Genomic DNA, 25,064 nt, shown 5'->3' on the forward strand with positions numbered 1-25,064 from the left:
ATCTACCTCGAGCCCGTATGAGCTCATCCCATTTTGACGCCTGCATCCAAAAGTGGCTACATTTGGGGACCCTAGGGGAAACTGCAGGATAGGGCATGCAGAAAATGTGAGGGGTTACGTGGTCCAGATCAAATTCAAACTTGGTTGGGTCTGAGTAAAGGGGGCCGGGGGGGGGGGGGGGGGGGGGTGTCAGGTTCTCCATAACTAGTATTACATTGGGATCAAGAATGTCACATCAGTAAAACAGTACCAGTTTACCATTTATTTCGATTACACAATACATGTGCCAGTGGAGCATTGAAATGCTCCCCAGCGCTTCTGTGTTGCTTTGTCTCTCCCAAAGCAACACTGAAGGGCTGTGCAACATTTCAATGCTCCACTAGCAAATGTATGGTGTAATCGAGGGGAGCAAATCTGGAGAAAAAAATAAAATTGGACAAAGCCTAACAACTTAACTTACTACGTTAGATTTTCAAGCAGCTTCCCTTTTAAATAAGCTGGTGCATTTCCTTCACTAGCACCGGTGCAAGGGTTTACAAGATGCTTGAAATATTTTTACACAAGAACAAAATAAGCTGAAATGTTTCTAAAATTAAGTTGGAAAAGTTTGATACGTTGGTTAAATATGGTCAATATAGTGCAGTGTGACCCAAGAGACCAGACCAAACCAATGATTAATTGAAAAGATTTATTGGATTCCAATTCAGGCTCAAAATGTTCTCATGATCTGGGTCTCTCCTTTTTGCCTTTGTACAAAGCCAGCAAAGAAACATTAGCCACTTTTACAACTTTGAAACGGACGCCAGGGATATCACCAACAGCATGACCAGCCCGACCAAAGCCAGCTACAAGGACTTCATCGTTTTCCTGGAATAACAGAAATAGAGATTACTATCTCAATTACGCTACTGATTTAAAGTAACAGAACACACATCACAATGGACATTTTAATGTATGGAGCGTCTCACCACCACCTTAAATGTGTTGATATTTGATTTTTCAGTCAACCCAGGTAAACAAGACAGACCCTATCCCCCTCAACCTTTCTATTTACATTCACGATTTAGTGGCATCTTTTAAAATTCTGATTAGGGCATGTAAAATTGAGCTATTCAAGCTCCAAATTTGCAAAAGCAAGCACATGGGCGCATCCATTTTGTGAAATGGAGGCCCTCTTGTGCTGGCTTTTGCGGCACTAATGAAGGAAAAGCCAGCCAGCTGTAGTAAACAAAGGCTACCGCTGGGTGACTTTCCCTTCATTAATGCTGTAGACGGAGGACTGCTGGCTGGCTTTTCCTTCATTAGTGCCACAAAAGCAAAAGCCAGCACAGGAGGGCCTCCATTTCACAAAATGGATGCACCCATGTGCTTGCTTTTGCGAATTTTGAGCTTGAATAGCTCAAAATTTTACATAGAAGTTTTCAAACGGAGAATGCTAGTATTTTTTTTTTTAATGTTGCCTATTTTTTTAAATACAAATTTTTACTAGACCATCCCTTTAATCAAAAAGTTATGGTTTACACCCTGTACTAAAAGGGACATTTGTTTTAAACAGGCATACCTCAATAAAATTCAAGCAGCCATCATTGGGAACGAAAGCTGTGATTTTCTTTCCATTCTTGATCAACTGCACTCTGACACACTTCCTGATGGCAGAGTTAGGCTGCTTAGCCTCTACGCCGCTGAAACAGAAAACATCATGAAATGCATCCAGAAAGAATGACAATGCCAACTATTAGGTTCACAAAATGTGTCAGTCACAACTTGGTAACATTAAGGATCATGCACAGACACGCAAGAGAACACATCCCGGAAGAAATATTACCAATGAAGACAACAGTCCATAAGTTTTCGAACTAAACATCAAACAAGCAAAGCTCCACTACTGTGTGCGTTATTTGCGACTATACACATTATGGCCATCTCGAAAAAAGGTTTTACTTCTCGGTCGTTCAGCCCCATTTCCTTGCAAATGGCGCTATCAAGGAACCCTCCTATTAAAAAGATGCAAGTGAATATCCCATTAGTGCAAGTCCATGTTCCGGTGTTTCTAGTGATTCCATCCAATTTGATAAGAACACCCATTATATAGCATGTGTGCATAATTGAATTATGCACAACAAACAAAAAGAATACCAGCTGATTTGTTATCTTTGTTGCAACCATTCAAATCTGAGCGCATTCGCTTGGTCCATTTTGCAAAACCATGCCATTTCAACCAATGAAACTAACATCTGCATCTACTGTGAAATCAGAATCATCCTTACAATGGTTCAAGCATATGGCGTCAATAACCAAGGATTATCTTGGAAACTATTGGCATAAAACTCAGCTCCAGCCCCCCCCCCCCCTCCAACACCAAATGGCTTCTAAAAATGAGTTTTGCCCAACTGCTTAAAGGAGAGTTCCGGGACTTTTTTTTTATTGTCCCTACGGGTCGGCCATGTGTTTGTAAGCATAAATCGGTAGATCGTAGGAAACTTTCCTATGGACCTTACCCGACTTTTCGCCCATTATCGCACTCGAAATCAGCCTCCATTTTGTGATAATCCTATCATTCCGCCGCATCGACCTGGCTCACCTGCCTTTGCGGCACTAAATCAAATCCCCCGCCCCTGAGCCTGACATCAGCAGACGCGTACTGCCCATTTCAAGCACGTCTCGTGTCAACAATCGCTGCGCCTCAGCTATTGACGTGTTGCCATGGAAATGGCAGGACGCCTCTTTCCCCAATAAGTATAAACAGACCGTTTCACAACATACAGCAGCAGATTTTCAATTCCATTCCTCTCTCTGTGTTACTTTGAGTATTCTGTGACTCGTTTCAGTGCTCTGGTCAGCTACCTTCGCCGCTTGTAGCCCGTGTGAACACCTGTACCATCTCTGTAAATTATTTTACTATCTTTACCGCACAATGGCCACAATAATGCCGTATATGTACGAGCCCGAGTACACCGAGGAGGAACTACTGGAAAGGCAAGCACGCGAAAACGATGGGGATTCGGACGGCAGTTGGGAGGACCAGTCAACGGATGAAGAGCCTGGACCATGTCGCATGGACGGCGTCTCCACCTGGTGCACGTGCAATCGGTGCGAGCTAATGCCAACTGAGGAGGAGAACTGCTGCTGCCGTGAAAATTCCGGGTGCTTGGCCTACATTTCGGAAAGCGAGCAAAGTCAGCAGGAAGGCGAGCAAAGTCCGCAATGCATCACCGAGCTGCCAGAGTTCAGGGAAGCCTGCCTCTCACGGACAGTGTTGAGGATGATGATGGTGCTTATGCACGAACTTCGTGGCACTGTTCGTCCGCGTAATCCGAGTAACGAGTAAGTATACTCTGTTTGTGATGTCAGTGATGCCACCACTATTTCATGGTCGTCTCCCACATATAAAATTACATTTACATATCATTCGAACGCATGTAAATTGGTTCCATATAGTGCATTTTCTAGATATAATTTTTTTCTAAGAAAAATGACATGTGTTACCTGAATCGACATTGATAAGAAAGTTTGGTCAGTTTAATACAGTTTGCATCTTTTTTTTTCACAGGTGGTACAGGCTGGTGGCCTATCGTTGCTTCACTTGGTGGCTTCACGGGAGGCTCGGACACCGCGTTCGGAGAGTAATACCTGCCTGTGCGGTACTTGCCATTAGACAACATTTCCCCAGTGACAGTGGACAATACCGCGGATTTTCCCTCGATGTGCTGCAACCTCAACTTTACAATGTGTAATGTTTATTATTTATGTTTAATTAAAATCTAAAATAAAGCCCAACATATATTTTAACAATGGTTTTTTTGATTTTTTAAATGAATCTAGTGTGTCTCCGTTGAATAGCCTTCCAGTGCCTTGTCTTGTCACACCACATGTCTCCGGCCAGCATCCTCCCTCACGCTGGCCGCACACCTTCAATCCACATAACCGTTGAACCCATATATGCAGCAGTCATACATATATTATTTTGTGGGTTGGCATCAAGCGTTTGCAATAAAAAGCTGTTGGATTTTATTGATACAAAACATGGTTATAGGTAAATAATAAATATGGTTGATCATAATAAATCCTCTTTTTGGGCACCGGGTACAGAGATGACCCCCATATATTCTCCTAGGAGGGTGAGGTATTTATAAACTCACCCCCCTGCCTTCCATGTAGTAGATCCTGCAGCCATCCTCTTACATTCAGTTAGATGGCCTCTCCTTGGTGAGGCCCTGCGGCAAACGGGTCTTGTCTGCACGACCACCGCCCTAATCCACCCCCCCGCCCTATCAAAGGCAGTTCGCACCAGGGTACTTGTGCTGGCAAGTGGAGCTGTCAGGGAGCGATAAAGGCCAAGAGGTGCCAAAGACCATGTACACTTCAAAGTGGTCTATAGAGCATGGGTTGTTGTTCCCATGTCTACCTCCAGACCCCGTGTCTCCTGCCAAGCATCCCCCCTCACGCTGGACGGCCCCCTGCAATCCACATAAGTGTGTCTCCATTCACGAGTCTTCCTGTGTCTTGTCTGCACGACCACCGCCCCAATCCACCCCCCCGCCCTATCAAAGGCAGTTCGCACCGGGGTACTTGTGCTGCCAAGTGGAGCTGTCAGGGAGCGATAAAGGCCAAGAGGTGCCAAAGACCATGTACACTTCAAAGTGGTCTATAGAGCATGGGTTGTTGTTCCCATGTCTACCTCCAGACCCCGTGTCTCCTGCCAAGCATCCCCCCTCACGCTGGACGGCCCCCTGCAATCCACATAAGTGTGTCTCCATTGACGAGTCTTCCTGTGTCTTGTCTGCACGACCACCGCCCCAATCCACCCCCCCGCCCTATCAAAGGCAGTTCGCACCGGGGTACTTGTGCTGGCAAGTGGAGCTGTCAGGGAGCGATAAAGGCCAAGAGGTGCCAAAGACCATGTACACTTCAAAGTGGTCTATAGAGCATGGGTTGTTGTTCCCATGTCTACCTCCAGACCCCGTGTCTCCTGCCAAGCATCCCCCCTCACGCTGGACGGCCCCCTGCAATCCACATAAGTGTGTCTCCATTGACGAGTCTTCCTGTGTCTTGTCTGCACGACCACCGCCCCAATCCACCCCCCCGCCCTATCAAAGGCAGTTCGCACCGGGGTACTTGTGCTGGCAAGTGGAGCTGTCAGGGAGCGATAAAGGCCAAGAGGTGCCAAAGACCATGTACACTTCAAAGTGGTCTATAGAGCATGGGTTGTTGTTCCCATGTCTACCTCCAGACCCCGTGTCTCCTGCCAAGCATCCCCCCTCACGCTGGACGGCCCCCTGCAATCCACATAAGTGTGTCTCCATTGACGAGTCTTCCTGTGTCTTGTCTGCACGACCACCGCCCCAATCCACCCCCCCGCCCTATCAAAGGCAGTTCGCACCGGGGTACTTGTGCTGGCAAGTGGAGCTGTCAGGGAGCGATAAAGGCCAAGAGGTGCCAAAGACCATGTACACTTCAAAGTGGTCTATAGAGCATGGGTTGTTGTTCCCATGTCTACCTCCAGACCCCGTGTCTCCTGCCAAGCATCCCCCCTCACGCTGGACGCCCCCCTGCAATCCGCATAATGCCACGACATATACACGTCATTCATTCACAAACACACCCCTGTTTCGAATTCTTTATAACCCACTTCATATTTCTAATGAGAACTTCTTTGCGCTTTGCTAGTCAACCCGTGAAGGTGCTGGTTATCTGCTCTTCGTCTCTGTGAACTTCCGTGACCACTTTGAGCAAACTCGTCAGTTTGCAACCTGTGAACTGCTCCCTGTTCTACGACAAGAAACTACTCTGATCCCTGCATCTAACTGTTTGTTCGTCAAGGTAAGTCCATGTACCATAATCATTTTGCGTCCAATTTTTTAATTTATATCTATTTGCTAGTAGTCATCAAATTGCATCCATGTTTTCTTTTCGTTCACGACAGTACATGCAAGGAACTAGTCACATGTTCTGAGTTTAGTCAAATTACTTTTTCTATTTTTTGAAAGTTATTGAAATACTTATCCGCATGTGAATAACGTGTATAGTTCCAAGAACCAAAACGGACCTTGCATTGAACCTTTTATGTGTCATTTAATGTTTTAACACATTGGTATTCATAGAGAATTGTTGATCTTTACTTTTCAGAACTTTCCATAATGCCTGCCTGTTCCATTGGCGGTTGCCCTTCGAAGACCCATAACAAATCTGAAGGTACTATAATGCATGTTTTCCCTAAGACAATAGATCAGATAAGAGAATGGGTCCGATATTGCGGATATCCAGCCTCTGAGCTAGAAAGTAGAGTCCTAGAAGTCTTTGCGGACAAGAGGGGTGATCGATACCGCATCTGCAGCAGGCACTTTAGCCCAGACATGTACTCCACATCATTGCTAATAAAGAAGAAAACACCGCGAGCGAGGCGAAAATTGCTCTCAACCGCTATTCCCACTCTATTCGTCCACATCCCTCCACTGGTGAGTCAAGTTTACGTATTTATCTCTCGGCCTTGCGGTAGTGTGTAGCATTAGCTAACAATAATTTCCCCATTTATGTATCCACTCAATATGAAGGCGGAAGATTCTCCATCCGTGTCGTTATTGCAGTCATCAGCCACTTCAAGCGCCTATCGGGTAATCTTACTTAGCTATTCTGACACTGACTTGTTTTAGGCATGTAAATCAATAGTTTTAATTGATCGTGTAATTATTTTACCTAATGGTACACCACAGTACTCGTCCTCTAGTCTTTGTTTTCAGTTATAATTATTGTTATCCAAAATAATGCAAGTACTGTCTTTCAGGGAGATGCTGAGGAGTCCAACGCATTGACGACAACCGTAGATGTCACTCAGATGCTCGAGGTACGTTTCCGGACAGTTCCATCGATGGAGATCATCAGATCTTGCATTCTTGTAGCGTGATTGTTACACACAATGTTTCTTTCGTTTTTAGCCATTGGTATGTCCTTCTGTCGTCGCCCTCCTATGTGTCTTCTTTTTTCAATATTGTGTTCCTTACTAATGAAAGTCCTATGTTTCAGGGAGTCGATGGAGCATTAGTCCAAGAAGAAGGGGGAGCATGCAGTTACGGGTCGGCGCAACAGCTTGCAGAAGTGTGCACCGCAGTTACATCGTCCCTTGATGTTCTTATGCATTTCGAGGTATGGATACTGACAGATCAATCATGCGAGATCAAATGACGTGATTACATCCGCTATACTTCCTTCTTTATTAACGCAAGTACTATGTTTCAGGGAGCTGACGGAGCTTCTTCAACAAGAACATCACCCCTAGTAGTTGATGCAGATCTCTGGGTGGTGACACTTCCAACGATGGAGCAAATCGAATCATATTTAGATATCCATTATTTATTTTAGACAACTGATCATTTGTGCAGGTCTATTTAGATGAGACGTTGACGCCTGCAGAAAGTTTATGTTCTTTTAAACAAAATAGAAAACCATACTAATGCAATTACTGTGTTTCAGGGAGTTGCTGAAGCGTCATCTTCAATAATATCATCAATGGAAGTCTATGCGGAGCCCGAGGTATGGATCTTGACAGTTCAATCTAACTAGATCAACAATGCGTGAACTATTGTCGTTTGAATGTTCTACACAATGCGTTCATTCGTGTTTTGCTATTGAGATGTACGTATGGGTCCCCAAGTACATTTTGTGTTTTCAATATTATTATACATACTAATGAAAGTTCTATGTTTCAGGGAGTCGATGGAGCCTCAGTGAGTGATGGATGTGCTTATCATGAAAATATAGTCGTTGCAGCGCGAGAGGAAGTGGAGACATGCACACACGAGTCGGAGCAACAGCGTCCAGATGTTGAAGTTCGAGGCAAGAAAGTTTCAAAGAAAAGAAAGCAAAAGAAGGTTAGTGTCCTGTTCACTATATTATGTTGTCTTTCACTGTCAATAGTTCAATACTGTAAGTTGTGTTTAAATTGAACATCCCTTTTCTAATCTGTCCTCTGGTTGCGAGTGGGTGTAAGAACTAGATCTACACAGACAGTGAAGCGAACGAGAGATGTTGCTTGTCAAACCTTTTGGCAGGGACTTGAGACTGGAGATGCATCGTGCCAATGGGAAGAATATGAAGTGATTGACAACGGAGCTATACCACCACCAGCCATTGATAGTGAATGTCCTCCTGGTAGTTTGGATGCAGTCGGAGATCAATTCACAGAATCCACACCCGCAAAAAATAAGAGCGCGCGAAAGTTGAAGACATTGTTTTTTTCTCCCATCTCCGGACAAGGAACAGATGTTGCAATGGAAGAGAATGAAGTGGACGACAATGAAACACCATCAATATCACTCAGCATAGCGGAAGACGATATCAGAGATTGTACCTTTCATGCGAGTGACATGTCCTCAACGTTACAGGCCGAACCAGCTGGGATGCAGAGTGACAGTATAAGGAAAGAGGCCAAATTCATTGTATTCGATAGCTGTTTGATGGATATTATTATGATGATGAAATGTGGGCATTGGGTTGGTGGGGAAGTATGTGGGGAGCCATTGATTAATGTGACTCGTGCAATTCGAGGCACTAACCTTAAAATACATGCCACCTGTACACAATATCATCCGTTCGCATGGTCTGCACAACCCATGCTGGGGCAACTGCCAGCAGGCAATCTACTTTGTGCAGCGGCCGCACTTTTTAGTGGTTCAAGTTTTAAAAAGTTACAGTATTTCTTTCAGTTTGTGGGAATCCATTTCATTGCGAAAAGTCAGTTCTACAAATACCAAACCGATTATCTATTTCCAGCCATCAGCGAAGCTTGGAGAATGGAAAAAATGTCAATGGAAAGTACATTCGCGGGCAAACGCTTCAGGCTAGCCGGTGATGGACAGTGCGACAGCCCAGGATTTTCAGCCAAGTACTGCACCTACCACTTTCAGGACATGGAAAGTAAGAAAATTGTGAGTTCGGTGGTCGTGCAGGTGTCACAAAGTACATCCTCAGTGGCCATGGAGAAAGTTGGCTTTGTAGCATCATTGCAAGAACTACAATCGCGGGGAATGGTGATCGACCTGATAGCCACGGACAGACACGTTTCAATTGCCAAGACAATGAGAGAAGAGTACAAAAATATAAATCACCAATTTGACGTTTGGCATCTTGCAAAATCAATCAATAAAAAATTGCAAGGTATTTCACAGTGGTCCAAGTCAATCAGCAACCATCTTTGGTGGAGCTCAAAAACATGTGAAGGGTCGTTGGAAATTCTACTGGAAAAATGGCGGTCAGTAATGTTGCACTGCAGCAACGTACATCGATGGTCCACAAATGAACATTTCCACAAATGTGAACATGGCCATTTGTCCACAGAGGAGGCACGGAAGAAGAAGTGGTTGATTCCTTCATCACCCACTCACAAGGCCATTGAAAAGATTGTATTTGATAAAACTTTAACAAAAGCTTTGAGGGGACTCACGGAATTCTGCCACACAGGAGATTTGGAGGTGTTCCACAATATGTGCCTAAAGTACAGGCCCAAAAGATTGCATTTTGGCATGGAAGGCATGATAAATCGGACTCTTCTAGCGGTCTTGGCACATAACCATAATGTTGGCCGTCAACAAAGTCGGACGACCGGAACTTTAGGGACGCTTCGCTACAATAAGGCCTTCACTAAAAGAAGTAAACAATGGGTGATCAAACCAGTGTTTGAGGATATGCAATATGAGTTTATTGAGAGACTTATCGTAGATGTCCTCGATAGGCACATACATGGAGTGGTGAACGAACCTATGCAGGGGACAACTGCATTGCCACACAACATTGCCTCTGTTCCATGTCCACCTAAAGCAGAGCTCATTGAGAAATACACATCACGGTTTAAATGATTGTAATTTGATTGTCTGTTCTCTCGAGTCTCCTCATGTTGCAGGCCCAAACTAGAAATGTGTGCTCGCTCAAAGTGAAGGTCAGCTGCTTTGATGTTTTGCTCGGGTGGCGGAACGGCCCACGACCAAGTATAAGGTTCTATTGTGATTTGACCTTGACAGGCCGGGACCATCCCGAAAGACTAAGAAAAGATAATGAATAAAATTTCAGAAACGAAACGATGAGCCACGTTCATTAGAAGAAGTAACGTCGGCAAAGAAGGAGTGGTGTTTCGGGTCTGCCCTACACAGAGACACAATGGAAAATGCAAATATAATGTAAGTAACTTTTGATGAGTTTATGCCGCAATTTCATTACTATACAGTGGCTTTAAAGACGGGTTCAGTTGTACTTGTTCGTTCTATGTGGCATATTGTTTTCTACCGCGCACTATCTTGAGGAGAAACATCTGCTTTTACTGAAGCACCTCAAAACCTTCCTCTTTGCTTCTGCTTTCTCTCTCCCTCTCCCCTGCTACAACTGGTCCACTCTCTGCGACCTCGGTCCTGGGCCCTTCCACTCTCCACCTGCACTGCCTCCCTGTCAACCCCTGCACTGGGGGACTGTCTCAGTATCCTACAGCCCCCCCTTCCCAGCACTTGTTCTGCACTTACCTTGCACTTGCCACCAGCTGGCCCTATTTATTTATTATTTTATGCTACTTACCTTGTACTCCACTCCCCCCCCCTCCCTGCCTCGCCACGCCTTTAAACACTTGTGTACACCCAGTAGCGCTGTCCTCGCTATGATTTTAATAAGGATCTGATGGTGAGACTAATTTCATTTTTTATGTTTTTAGGTACATCATTCACTACTGTCTGTGTCACGAGTACCAGACACCGGCGGACGGCTTCTACAGCCGCCAGTTGCTTCTCCGCGTGAACAACGTTACCACCCTGACCATTTTATGGGACGATCGCCAAGTACAAGTATGCCCTTACGCGGTACTAACGGTTAGATGCAACATACCTACCGTTGTGGTGGCCTAGTGCCTCGTTGTTGGAACAGCCATGCGATTATCAGTGCGACCGAAGAGCTTATTTTTATCGTAAACCAACACCCTGTGTACTGCACACGAACATCGCTTCCCTCAAGACGAACTAATTTGGATCGAGAGCAAAGAAAAATGCAAATCGCTGAATATTCTCTAAACATTTGATGTCCAATAAACGTACTTTGCCAAATGTACAATCTTGCCGTTTGCTTTTAAACCACGGTTTCACATTCCGAATTGTGGCGCTGTATTGTGAGATGCTCTAAGACCCTGTGTACAGCAAAGGACCATCGCGTTCCTCAATACGAACTTTTTGGAACATGAGCAAATAAAAATGCAAATCGCTGAATATTCTCTAAACATTTGATGTCAAATAAATGTACTTTACCACATTTACAATCTTGCGGTTTGATTTCAAAGTACAGTTTCATATTCCGAATTGTGGTGCGCTGTATTGTGAGCTGATCTGTGTTGATTTCCGGGGTCTGTGTGGAGTCGCGTAGAAGACGCCTGGGCGCGTTTGCCTACGCAGCACAGTCACGTCACGGATAGAGGCGGGGAATATGAATGTTTTGATAAAGTCTGTTTCAGGGGCGGGGGATTTGATTTAGTGCCGCAAAGGCAGGTGAGCCAGGTCGATGCGGCGGAATGATAGGATTATCACAAAATGGAGGCTGATTTCGAGTGCGATAATGGGCGAAAAGTCGGGTAAGGTCCATAGGAAAGTTTCCTACGATCTACCGATTTATGCTTACAAACACATGGCCGACCCGTAGGGACAATAAAAAAAAAGTCCCGGAACTCTCCTTTATCTTCTGCAACCAGTAGAAGGACATTATAATCTAGCCAAACGCCATGCATACTACATTTCTGAAAGATGCCTTTAGTAGAGTATGCAAGTATCCAAAAGAAACCAGTTAAAAACATGTAAAAAAGGCGTGTCACAGGAGATCATTGGAAAGAGCCAGTCAATGTCTAGAAGAGGCACAGCAATTAAGACTACACGGATTTATAGGTCTGGTTGGTAATTCTATGTCAAGACCGGAGGCTCTGATTATGCTTTCTCTTCAACTTTACTGTTCAGCAGCAAAGAAAAACATTACCAAAGAACATGAATACAAATCTTATAAAAACTACAATAACCATGTTTTTTGAACATTTGTAGTTCATTTCTATTGGTCTCCAACTGACCACGTGACAATTCCTCAACCAATAAACCAGTCCTCAATGAACAAAAACTCCTGTCCTCTTTCCCTTCCTCTTTCTTTGCTGCTCGGCAGCGAGTTAAGTACTTTTCTTCTATATTTCATATTTCGAACTGTGTGTATGCATGTTAATTTCACCTAGTGTGACGCGTTGTGTTTACGATATTAGGCGGAACATTTCCACGACGGAAAGGCGGCTCTGAGGAGCGGCGACCGCGACGGGGCTGGTGCTCCGGCGGCCGCAACGCCGACGATCCGTCATAGAGGGCACTATATAACGGAAGGGGGAGCGCGACGGGACCGCGTAGTTCCGGCGCTCTCTCCTTCGTTCTTTTTCGTGTGTTGGGTTCATTTCAAAGCGGACTTTCTGTGACGAACGTTGTGTGATCGCAGAGTGAGATTCTGATATATATAAGATCAAGGGCTCAACAACACGCATCGCTCGAGCGTAGCGTCCTGTTACCAGCTCTACAGCGCCCCCTGCAGGCAATATTCTGTCACCGCACCTAAATCGGGCACAGTCCCAGGTAAAACCTGTGAATTTGAAATCCACTACGATATTTGGATATAAATTAAACCAAGAAAATCCTGGTATACATACTTATATAAATATATATATATATATATATCATAACATAACACTATTCCCCAGGGCCTGGGAATCATGAGTTCCTCTAGTGATGAGGGGAAGGCTGGGGTCAGCCAAAAGAGGAGCCATTCAGAAATGAATGTTGTTTTCCAGAAAGCCCTGGGGGCTTCTCTGGGACATAATCCGCAGCAGATAGCGCTGATGGAGGATTGGCTCAGACTATCCCAGGGCCTGGAGGCGGATAAGAGCCTTAAGGCTCGGATGAAGACAAAAGGGGGCAGTAAGTTAGCTCGCAGGGCGGATGAAGCCCACACCCCCCCCCCCGAGCACTCCACCTAAAAAGAAAGGTGGAAAAAGAAAGAGAAAGGTTAAGACGGTGCCTTGCAGGGGACGAGTATCATCCTCAGATTCCTCAGAGGAGGGCGAGAATGATTGGGAGGAAGAATACCCCGAGGAAGAGGAAGTGTTATCTATATCCTCCTCAGGCGATGACCAGGAAGCGTTAAAGAAAAGGAAGAAAGAGGAGGAGGAGATAGCAGATGAAGGGGATTTCGATCCAGAAACTCTGATCCATCCCAGATCCTCAGAATGGGAACCTCCCAGGAGGATTTCGGCATATCTAAAGAAGCGCCTGAGAGCGCCATTAGCCAAAGAGGCTAGAAGCAAGATGAGGGCGGAATGCCCCAGACCTCTTCTCCCTGAGGGAGCGGCAGACACGCCGGTAATAGATGAAAAAATGATAACTTTTATGAGTAAGTTTACCAAAGATGTGAGGAAGGGCCTGGACAGATCCTGGCGTTCGTGTCAGGACAAGATGTTGGATATGACGGGGCCCCTCACAAAGATTCTCCAGATGGGAGAAGAAGCGAAGACGAAAGGAGAGCCAATTGACCCGGCAATCCTTATCGGATGGACACAGAGGGCGATATGCATGTTAGGAAACGCTAATCATGCTATTACTACAGAAAGGAGGAGATCGTTACTAGTGAAGATTGACCCAAAATTGAGTGAATTAGCCTCCTCAGAATCTGCCACTTCGGCAAAAAGGAAGCTGTTTGGAGACTCCTTCATCAAGGAGCTCACCAAATTTGTAAATTCATATGCAGCTTTAGATAAAGCTCAAGCCTCTCTTAAAAGAGTGTTCGGAAGACAGATTTTTGGACGGGCCAGCAGAGGGAGGGGTCGTTCGGCTGGCCGGTTCCAATACAATCGATCCTATCATGACAGATCACAATGGAGAGATTATGAGGAACGCAAACAAACACCGTTCTTCCCTTCGAGAGGTAGAGGAAGAGGCAGAAACTGGCGAGGTGAACGTCAGCAGATCAATCCAGGTGAGACTACCAATCCCAGGTATAAATACCATAGAAGTGGGTGGGAGAACCGCTCAATTTTTACACAATTGGTTGAACATATCAGGGGATACCTGGGTGATTCAGACTGCGCAAGGTTTTTATATAGATTTTCTAGATACACCCCAGCAGGAGAAACCACCAAAGGGAATAGTTTTGAACAGAGGAGACAAAATATTGTTAGAAAGAGAGTTGAGAGGTTTGGTAAACAAAAAAGCCATACGTCCAGTATCAGATCAGTCAAAGGGTTACATAAGCAATATGTTCCTAGTAAAAGGGAAACACAAGACAAGACCAATAATCAACCTGAGAGGTCTAAACAATTACGTGGTATACAGACACTTCAAAATGGAGGGAATACACCTACTAAGGGATATTCTAATTCAGGGAGACTGGCTAGCCAGAATAGACTTGAAGGATGCATACCTGACTATTCCCATAGCAGAGGAACACTGCAGATTTCTGAGATTCATCTGGGGAGGAACGACATGGGAGTTTCAATGCCTACCATTCGGACTGGCATCAGCCCCATGGTGTTTCACCAAGATGATGAAACCAGTAGTATCGCACCTCAGAGCTCAAGGGATACGACTCATAATTTATCTAGACGATATATGTCTGATGTGCCAGGAGAAGGAGACACTGGTAGGACAAGTGCAATTAACAATAGAATTAGAAAACCTGGGCTTCATTATAAATTGGGAGAAATCCAGCTTAATCCCAACACAGAAGATGGAATTCCTAGGGTTCATAGTGGACACGAAACAGGGAACCCTCAGTTTACCTATTCACAAAGTGAACGAGATCAAGAAACAATTGAGACACACTCTAGCAAAGGGAGAAATATCACTGAGGGACATAGCGAGATTAGTAGGACGCCTTGCGGCTTCAATTCAAGCAATCTTCCCGGGGCCACTACACTACAGGGCACTCCAGAGATTGAAGATATATCACCTCAGAAAGGGCGCTTCATACGAATCAAAGGTGAACATCTCACCAGAAGCGAGGGAAGAGTTGAATTGGTGGCTCATTCATATGGATGCATGGAACGGGAGAGCCATATTTGGTTCATCCCCGGACCTGATCATAGAATCCGACGCCAGCAGATGGGGCTGGGGAGCCCGTTGCGGGAATCTATCGACAGGGGGCAGATGGTCGGATCAGGAGACGAATCTCCATATAAACTGTCTAGAATTACTGGCCGGATCTTTTGCAGTCAAATGCTGGACACAAGAGAGAGTTCAATGTTGTGTCCTTCTAAAGATGGACAATATCTCGGCAGTCAGATATATCAACAGACTGGGAGGGACAAGATCCAGAATTCTTGCGGAACTAGCGAAGGAATTTTGGGAACTTTGTCTGGAAAGAAGAGTTTCAGTGAGAGCAGAATATCTGCCGGGCCAACAGAATGTAGTGGCCGACTGGAACTCCAGATACCTCAGAGACACCAGCGATTGGAAACTGGACGAGATGGTGTTCCAGGAACTAATGTCTCGGTGGGGTCCATGCCAGATCGATCTATTTGCATCGAGATTGAACAGACAATTACCCCGATTTTTCAGCTGGAGACCGGACCCGGAGGCAGAGGCGATAGACGCTTTTCTGCAATACTGGGGCCATCAGAGGAACTATGCATTTCCCCCGTTCTCCATGATAACGAGGACTCTTGCTCAGGTGAGACGTCAGAGGGCATCACTAATCCTAGTAACGCCAGATTGGAGAAGTCAGGTATGGTTTCCCAGTCTACTGGAGATGACTTACCAAAACCCACTGGCCTTACCCAAGGGAGAATTAATAATACGAGATCCAAGAGGTCTCAGTCACCCTTTGGTGAGGTCAGGAGGGATCAACCTGTTAGCGTGGGCGATTTCAGGGGATCTTGGATTAGGCCAGGACTATCGAATGAAGCTGAGAACATCATCAACGAATCCTGGGCCCCCGGAACACACAAGGCTTATAGATCAGCATGGGCTAGATGGAGTAGCTGGTGTTTGGAGAGGAACATACATCCCGATGGAACGGATGTAGTACATGTAGCAAATTTTTTAGCTCAGATGGCAGCGCAGGGTAAGGCTTATAGAACCATTAACACGGCCAGATCTGCGATATCGGCTGGACATCCTAGAGTTGATGGACTAGCGATTGGGGAACACCCATTAATTTGTAGACTATTAAGAGGAGTAAAAATGATTAAACCGCCTAGCGAGTGATATAGTGAATTATGGGATGTAGATAAGGTCCTGAGACTATTTTTGACATGGCCAGATAATCAAGATTTGACACGTAAAGCAATTTCAGGTAAATTAGCTATGATTTTATGTCTGTTAGCATGTAAAAGATCTTCTGATATCAGAGCACTGGAGATTAATAGGAAGAATATGTCTCCTAATGGAGTGACCTTCCTCATTTCGAAGAGGACTAAGACAGGTTTGAAATCTATTTCATATGAAGTTTTTCCAAATCAACCAAAATTATGCCCAGTTAGATGCATAAAGGCATACGAAGATATGACGAGGGAAGTAAGACCCCAGGGGATAACTCATTAATAGCGATTCGTAAACCTTTTAAAGCGGTTAGACCGGCGACCATAGCCAGATGGCTTAGGTGGGTGATGGCAGAAGCAGGCATAAATATTGAGAAATATGGCGCTCACTCAGTCAGAGGAGCGATAGCTACTAAGGCATATAACATAGGTGCTAGAGTAGAAGACATTATGAAGTCGGCGGATTGGTCGAATGAATAGATTTTTAAGACTTTCTATTTTAAACCTTTAGAAAGTGCAACATCGTTAGTGGTAAGTAAGCTTTGAACAAGCATAATCATAGCCTCCGGTCTTGACATAGAATTCAGATTTTCCACACATTCGTTACAGAAAGTCATAATTCTATTAAAGACACGGAGGCGAAGGATTATCCCACCCGATCAATCGTAAGAATGAGATGTTTACATAACATGTTTCTGGTATTATTATGCAAAAAAAATCGTATAAGAGGTATAATGAATATGATGATGTTGCTAATGATCAATGTTTATACAAGTTGTTACTAGATGTGGAATTTTACGATTGACCCACCCTGTATCGACTTATAGTCACTGTTCTAATTTATGTTTTTCTCTAGGGACGATGTCAGATGGCAAACAAGTAGGAAATTGAGAAAGGAAGAGAATATCAAAGACGTACAGAACTCATCCTCGCAGGGTCAAAGAAAGAGGAAGAAGGGAAAGAGGACAGGAGCTTTTGTTCATTGAGGACTGGTTTATTGGTTGAGGAATTGTCACGTGGTCAGTTGGAGACCAATAGAAATGAACTACAAATGTTCAAAAAACATGGTTATTGTAGTTTTTATAAGATTTGTATTCATGTTCTTTGGTAATGTTTTTCTTTGCTGCTGAACAGTAAAGTTGAAGAGAAAGCATAATCCTTCGCCTCCGTGTCTTTAATAGAATTATGACTTTCTGTAACGAATGTGTGGAAAATCTGAATTCAGTACCCTTCACAAGGAACGATTTGTGAATCTTTTTTTCCTTTTATGTTGTATACGGACTAATAGTAACAAGTATTTCCCTCCAAAAACCCAATGGCCACAAAAAGTCAAATAAGCTTGATTTAGGAAACAGGTTTACATAAAATACTTTTTAAAAATGTGCTAAGTCTATGGCCTTTTAAAGTTTCTGATTTCACTGAACTGCATTGAAGGAATGAAAAGAGTGTTGCTATATTTTTGAAAATCAAATATGGGATTAATAAATCCAGAAATCACTACCCAGACCAAATGTCATTACCCAGAGTGCCACCTGTAGATACTTCAAAGGTAAAGCACGCCGAGAGGTTTGGCTCAAAAAGGGGGTGCAAGATAGATCTTGTGACAGGTGTAATGTGCAAAAACACCAGAAAGTGCAATACAGAACCAAGGACCATTCACTACCAAAGGTGCCCAATGGGTAAGTGGAGCCCAACAGTCATTTCTTCCTCCCTAGCTGGTTCTGTAAAAGCACAATTTCGAATTTTAGAAAAGGGTTAGTATTAGTCCAAACAGCCCATCTTGCCATGCAGGATATGCGCATAGATATCCATGGAATTTTGGAGGCACGATTAACGCAAGACAACGCCACCGCCCCAATAACCCTTCAGTCGGTACCTTAGATGTTTGCTGGACCAAACCGGCACCCTGATTCCCTATAGACTTAATGCCAAGTGCATCCTCCGACAGTGGTTGCCTTATCCAAGATGTACTTTGTAAACTGATTAAGCTGTATGCTCAAAATCGGTCCAAAAGTCCCATATGCTTAAAGGGCAGTTAAAGCTGCACCGCAAGTGTCACACTGAGCATTTAAGTGTATATTAAAAAGCCAACTTCCATTGAGAGGAATGAGTCTTCCATAACTCCACAGTCCTATAGTTTACAATCCTTTTTTGAAATGTTGCTACTGTACAGAAAGGAAAATTACATTAGCAGGCTAGCAACAAGTTAGTTCCATGTAAGGCCATGAAACCGACTCCTCCCCATCACAAGTACAAAAGCAAAGATACTGCTAAACTACTTACACTTTTTCCAAGACGATTCCCTTGGCATGAGAAGCTCCTCCAAAGGGGTTGGCCTTTAGGGCAGTTCCCAGGTGAGCTTTCTTATATTGTTTATCGTGCCATTTCTGTTCACGGCGGTGAATGCGGAGCTTCCTAGCTGTACGAAGACCACGGCACTTGCCTGGGAATGAAGGAAAACACAAGTCAATGACACATCTTTACTGAATTATGTTAATAGCACGGCAGAGCTGCTCGCCAAGACATTTTATAAGACATACATTGCCTAGAACCTTTGAAGGAAATATTCTATCGCTATTAGGGGTAGGAGAATGGATCCTTTGCTTTAGTGAAGTTAGTGGATGCTCAGATTGCAGCCAGTAGAAGTTAATGCTTGTAAGGGTCATGCAGAAAATAGCTAAATATTACTTGACTATGCGAGGTATTGAAGAAAACAATTTGAGTTCTTGTATAACGCTTCATATGCCTGCTTCCTTCCAGTTCTAAGCCCTGGAGTAACTTTCACCCAATTTAATGTAATCCGCACCACACCCCTTCTAAATCATGTTGACAGTGAATTTACAGGGTCTAGATTATCAAAGCTTCTTTGCACGTGCGCAAAAAAACGAGCACCAATTGTGCTGCTTATATAAAACAGAAGGAGGCAACCTGGTTTAGCTCCAATCAGCATTATCTAAAAATGTATTCTGGACAAAATTGCAGCTGGCTGTTTTTTTTTAATTTGCAATGTGTGCTGAAGAACATTGCTGCATTTTATATTATCAAAGCATTTGCTCACTTTTTAGAACCAGTGCAAATGTTAAGATAATCTGGCCACGGATTTAAGGAGGCAAGCAAGACATTATCACGTGACAACGTGTTGAGAGGCTGTAAACTCGAGAAATGCGATGTTACCAGTCGTCGCATGTTTCTGGCAACAGTCCCGTTTCAACCCTCTATGCCAGACTGCCTTTCATCTCTCAATACACGGCTGGTTTTCAAATCATTTTAGGTTCAAATTAGGACCGGTAACCACTTTCTTTTAAGAAAAAAAAAAGTGGCAGTGCTCACTAAAGCCTTATCTGGTGCAGCACGTGACAACCTCACTGCTATTAAAACGTTTTTATACTGAGCCCCCCACTGTGCTATTAAAAAGTTTTTATACTGAGCCCCCAACTCGAGTCTGTGCGCACTCTTCCTTGACCAGTTTAGCAGCAGCATGACTTCCGCTTCAATGCATGGCAGTATAATTAGCAGGTGACAACAGTAATGTCCAAGTCTTCCAGAATTCAACATTATCGCAGATAACTGAAGTAAGAGTACTATACAATTAAGTGGTGAAACTATTCTCTCTCCCATCGCATGGCCTTCTACTCCCTGCGAATGTTTATTCAAAAAACGTGGCAATGGTAGAGAGAACATGTTTTTATGAAGGAAGATGCTCGTGGAAACATCTGAACCTTACGCAACGCTGGGTCGACAAAATAAATAAATAAGGCTTGTAGGCTACTTTTTGTATGGGGACAAATTAATGAATTTACGCGCAAGAACTGGATAAAAACTGCGAGTTGCTTTAGCTACACCAGGTACCTTACACATACCATTTGTTTAGTAACATAAATGTATCCAGATTTCTTTGTTAAAAATAGGGATATTAGCCACTTAGCAAAAGGACACATGCTGCAACAAACAAACAAACGTGCCATCCTTAAAGAGAAAAAACTATTGAGCAACCATCGAGGAATGTATACGAGCCGGCATACATCACGGTAGCGGCGCTCGCCATAAGACATAGGTGAAGACGGCAAGCCAGCCGCCCGAGGGTTAGGAACACATATCCCGGCGATACAAAGTGTTAACGTTTCAGTCGTGGGTGATGTCGAGAGCTGTGCTTGGGTGTCTTGATACACAAACTAGCATAGAACCATTGACACGCGGGAGCTCAACACTCACCCATCGTGACGGCTTCAGTTTCGGAGCTGAAAGGAAGAAGCCCACAATGCACAGCGCAGAAGGAAATCAGTCAAGGACCCCAACAGAAGGGGCAGCCGCGCCTGTCTAGGATATCTTCCCACAATCCACCGCGGGTTTACGGACTCACAAGGCAAAGGCAACAATGGTCTGACTGTGGACGCTGATGGTTTACCTACACCTAAAATGGCCACCGCTTTATGGAAAGTTGGGACGCGCGTTCTAGTGCTTATGTTGTCTGCTCTCCAACACTACAGCCAGATCTATGTTGCGGTTTTTCAGACTGTGAAAATGTTTTCGTGGATAGATAGGCCAAGAAGACATGGCACAACGCAGTTGATCAGCTCCTAGTCAGTATTTGTACATGTTTTAAAATGTTAGATATTCAGTGTTCTCTGGTGACACGAACCCTTTACACCTCTGTAAGTTACATTAACATGGAGTCATCGTAGACATTAATGCCAACATTGTGAAGTACCTGGGTGGAAGATTTTATCACAGAAAGAGGGATAAATGATTTCTCCCATAGGATTTCACTGCTGTTCGAATTGTTTTAGACCGGAGAAAGGGAAAAAAGCAATATGTGTAATTTTAAAAAGCGGGAATCTCCCGCCTAAATCGGGAGTGTTGCCAGGTATGAACGACAAATTGAAATAAAACACACGTCAATATAAAGGAAACAAAAGTAAATTATTCACAAAAAAGTGCAAATGAAAGAAGAAAAAAAACTAAGAAATACAATACAATAATGTTTTATTGGCTGGATTGATGAATTTCCGAAAGTTTTTGCCACTACATTTTCACCCTTCATAAAATCTTAAAAAGCTTCCCAAAAACAGGGTGGCGAACGCTGGATACTTTTAACTTGACCCTGTATCAGAATGTTGCCCTAGACAAAGAAAAATGTGTTGCATGTGTACCTCTTAAAGAATCAGGCACATAACTATTATGTATCTTTAATCAAGCACGAACAGGATTGTAATATTAATAATCTAAACAGCTGGAGAGGCTTGGGTGGCATAGCTCTCAACTCACCCGCTTATGGCGGGTGTCACCCGCCTTGCAAAGGGCTGACTCACCCGCCAAGCCTCATGCACGCCCATTCATTCCAATGGGCGTCTCACCCGCCAGAAACAAAAACGGGTGATTTCACCCGCCTTTGCGAGACACATGGTTGAGAGCTATGGGGTGGTGTAGTGTGGGACTTGCGTTGCCATATGCAATGGAAGCCATGGAATGTTGGATAGCGGTGGAACCTTGGGTTCCCAGGGTTCCCTGAATGACAGTCATTCAGGATGGGAGACACAAGAGGCAGATGTTCCCTATGCTCTCCCTCTTCTTATAACCTATATGCTGAAACATAAATAAAGTACTTCTACATTTTGTACTTGCTGGCTTCTGTCTCATACCTGCATACTTGCCAACATTCTGTGACCAAAAAGATGTAGGATTTTTCAAGTTTGAAAAATAATAATTCCCATAACAATGACATCACAGGAAAATACAAAACATACAAACAGCACAACATGGAAATATGTTGAAATGTTAAACATGTATAATTCTGAATGCTAGCAACAAATTGTCAGCAGATGCTGTGTGATGGTGTTACACTCTGCCACTTGCTTTCACTGCTGGTTCACCTAAGGGTTGTACAGGCAAGAGCGCAGGACAGAGTCACACAGCTGTCCGATCAGTGAATTGGTCTGAGTTCAATCAAAGTAATGAAGATTCCCCCTGCTAATAGCGCAGGGAGCTCTTGATTCTATTAAAGACAAGGAGGCGAGCATTAAGCTTCATCTTCTCTTTTAATCTGCTCTCCAGCAGTTTCAACAAATAAATAACATTTTATCAAAATAACATTTATTTTTCAAAACTTCAAGTCCCATCATTCCCTGTAGTCTCAGTCTCTTGTCTCTGTGACCTAGTCCTTCCTGTTCCTGTGTTCCTCCTCTTCTTTGACTGCTTCGAACTGCAATCTTCTGTAACTTGAACTTGCCAACGGGCCCACTAAACTTTGCACTTCCTGCTTTGAGCGGAATCTATCTCTTGCTTTAGAACTTGCAACTCGTTCCGATTAACCTCGACTTTCTCTGGTGAAATTCAGCTGTTCTTAGAGATATGTTAGGGCTGGGAATACACACCCTATTCTGGGAGGAAATGATCATCATGGTTACTTGCAAAACATACATTGTTTATTTCATTATCTATTTCCATTTCCTGTGTATCTGGGTCGGGAATTTAATGCTCGCCACCTTGTCTTTAATAGAATCAAGAGCTCCCTGCGCTATTAGCAGGGGGAATCTTCATTCTATGTCAAGACGGAGGCGAGCATTAAGCTTGTTTAAAGCTTTTTACTACTGCTTCTGCTATCGTGTTGATTGGTCTAAAATAAAACGTCCTAAACATTGTATCGCTGGCCCAATCTGCCGCTTTCATGATGTCTTGTAGAGCTGCGCTTTGCCCTAGCGCTTTTGAGGCCATCTCTCCTCTGACTGAATGCGCTCCAAACTTAGCCATGTCAATGCCCGCTAGGCCCATGATGTCTCTGACCTATCATGCTATAGTGACTGTTGCTACTCCTTTGTGTGGTTTGCTGCGCGCTATTAGCAATTGAGTTATCCTTACTGGCCTCAGTTCTGCTGTTCTACACTCGTGCTCTTTTATGCATGTGGCTTACCACCATTTCGGGTGGTCTTGCATGTATGGGTATGTGATTGTAGAAGAATCTGTTTTCATTCTTCTGGCCAGATTGAAAGTTACTCCTGGCCCATATGTCTTTCTATTTACTTCCAGTGCTTTAACGTCAGCTACTCTCCTGCATGATACCATGCACAGTAGCATGGCTAGTTTCCCTGACAATTTTTCTAGCGATAGATATTTATTACTGGGCCAATCTGCTAGTAGTTTCAATACTACCGATTCGTCCCAGAGTACCTCGTACTTCGGCTGTGGTGGTTTCCTAAATCTTATTCATTTTAGGAGTCTTATCACAGCCATGTTCTCTCCTACAGTCATTCCTTCTAACAGCAGGTGTCGTGCTGAAATTGCAGACCTATAGACTCCTATAGTTATATATGCTTTGCCATCTTGTAGGAGCTCTGCTAGGAAATTCAGTATTTCGACTAGAGAGGCAGAAACGGGATGAATACTTCTCCTTCTGCACCATGTCGAGCACTTATTCCAAGCAGCGTCGTAGCTTCTTCTGGTTGAAGGTGCCCATGACTCGGTGATAAGGCTTGCAGCTTACGCCGAAATACCTGTGAGATTCCAACATCTCCTGCTATCTTGCACGCCATCAACGGCAGCGTCCCCTTCAGATCTCTGCAACGGGCTCCCCAGCCTGCTCTGCTGGCGTCTGATTCTATTATCAGGTCTGGCCGGTCGCCGAAAATGGCTCTCCCATTCCATGCTTCCATGTTTGCCAGCCACCACTCCAGTTCCGTTCTGGATTCCTGGTCCATGTGTACTAACTGGTGATACTGCAGACCCTGTTGTAGGTGTCTTATCTTTAACCTTTGCAGAGCTCGATAGTGTAGTGGCCCTGGAAATATTGCTTGTATCGAGGCTGCTAGCAGGCCTACTACTCGTGCTATTGTGCGGAGTGATATGACAGTTTTGCTGAGGCATGTTCTTATTTCCCTCTTTATGTCTCTTATCTTTCTGTTTGGGAGTTCTAGGGTTGCTGTCCTGGTATCTATGACAAACCCTAGGAATTCTAACCTCCTGGTTGGTTTCATCTCTGACTTCTCCTGATTCACTAGGAATCCCAGGGATGTTAGAGCTTCACTACCCAGTCGGATTGGTAGAGAAGTGTCTCTCTGCAGCTGGCCATCAGAAGGATGTCGTCTAGATATATAATCATACGTATCCCCTTCTCCCTAATCGCTGCTGCTACCGGTTTCATGATCTTCGTGAATGCCCATGGCGCTGATGCTAGACCAAACGGCATCATGGCAAATTGCCACAATTGCCCGTCTCAATTGAACGCTAGGAATGGGCGAAAATCTCTTTGAACTGGTATCCTTAGGTATGTGTTCTTTACGTTTATTACTGGCCTCACTTTGTCTTTTCGGTGGACCAAAAACATGTTGCCCACAAATTTTGGATGTGTTTCGCATGGCTCTATCGCCCGCTTCTCTGCTAACTTCTGTAGTTCTGCATGTAATAGTTCTTTCTCTACTTGTGTCGTGGATAGAGGACGGGGTGTTTGACATTGAGCGGGAGTCTCTATAAACTCTATGCGCATGCCTTTCGCTGTCCGCAGAACCCAGGTGTCGCTGGAAAGCGAATGCCAATTCTCCCAGAATACCGCTGTCCTCCCCCCAACTGGCGGGTACGTAAAAACTCTCACCTGTGGGGACGTTGTGTCTCTCCCTTGTCCTCTAGCTTGCCTTCCTCTAGGGAAGCGACCTCTTGGCGGGAAGAATGAGTCTGGCTGTCTGTTCTCCCAGTAGTTATTTCTATTTTCTTGAGGCCTTCTGAACGCTTGATAGCGACCGGTAGCTCGGCCTCTGGACTGACCGGTCCCGCCAAAAACTCTCCT

The 25,064-nt window shown here is 44.3% G+C and overlaps 1 protein-coding gene across 1 annotated transcript; it reads right to left on the reverse strand.

Moving 5' to 3' along the window:
• Nucleotides 1-674: 674 nt before the first annotated feature.
• On the reverse strand, nt 675-20,694 carry RPS23 (ribosomal protein S23). Its single transcript, XM_069627574.1, has 4 exons — nt 20,504-20,694; nt 18,575-18,734; nt 1,562-1,682; nt 675-867 (listed from the first exon to the last, which is right to left on the reverse strand). The coding sequence occupies exons 1-4, from the start codon at nt 20,505-20,507 to the stop codon at nt 721-723; spliced, it is 432 nt and encodes a 143-aa protein (XP_069483675.1). The 5' UTR covers nt 20,508-20,694; the 3' UTR covers nt 675-720.
• Between the last annotated feature and the right edge of the window lie 4,370 nt (nt 20,695-25,064).

This window comes from Ambystoma mexicanum, chromosome 6p (genome assembly GCF_040938575.1).
Source record: "Ambystoma mexicanum isolate Mex_15411 chromosome 6p, UKY_AmexF1_1, whole genome shotgun sequence".
Classification (NCBI taxonomy): domain Eukaryota; kingdom Metazoa; phylum Chordata; class Amphibia; order Caudata; family Ambystomatidae; genus Ambystoma; species Ambystoma mexicanum.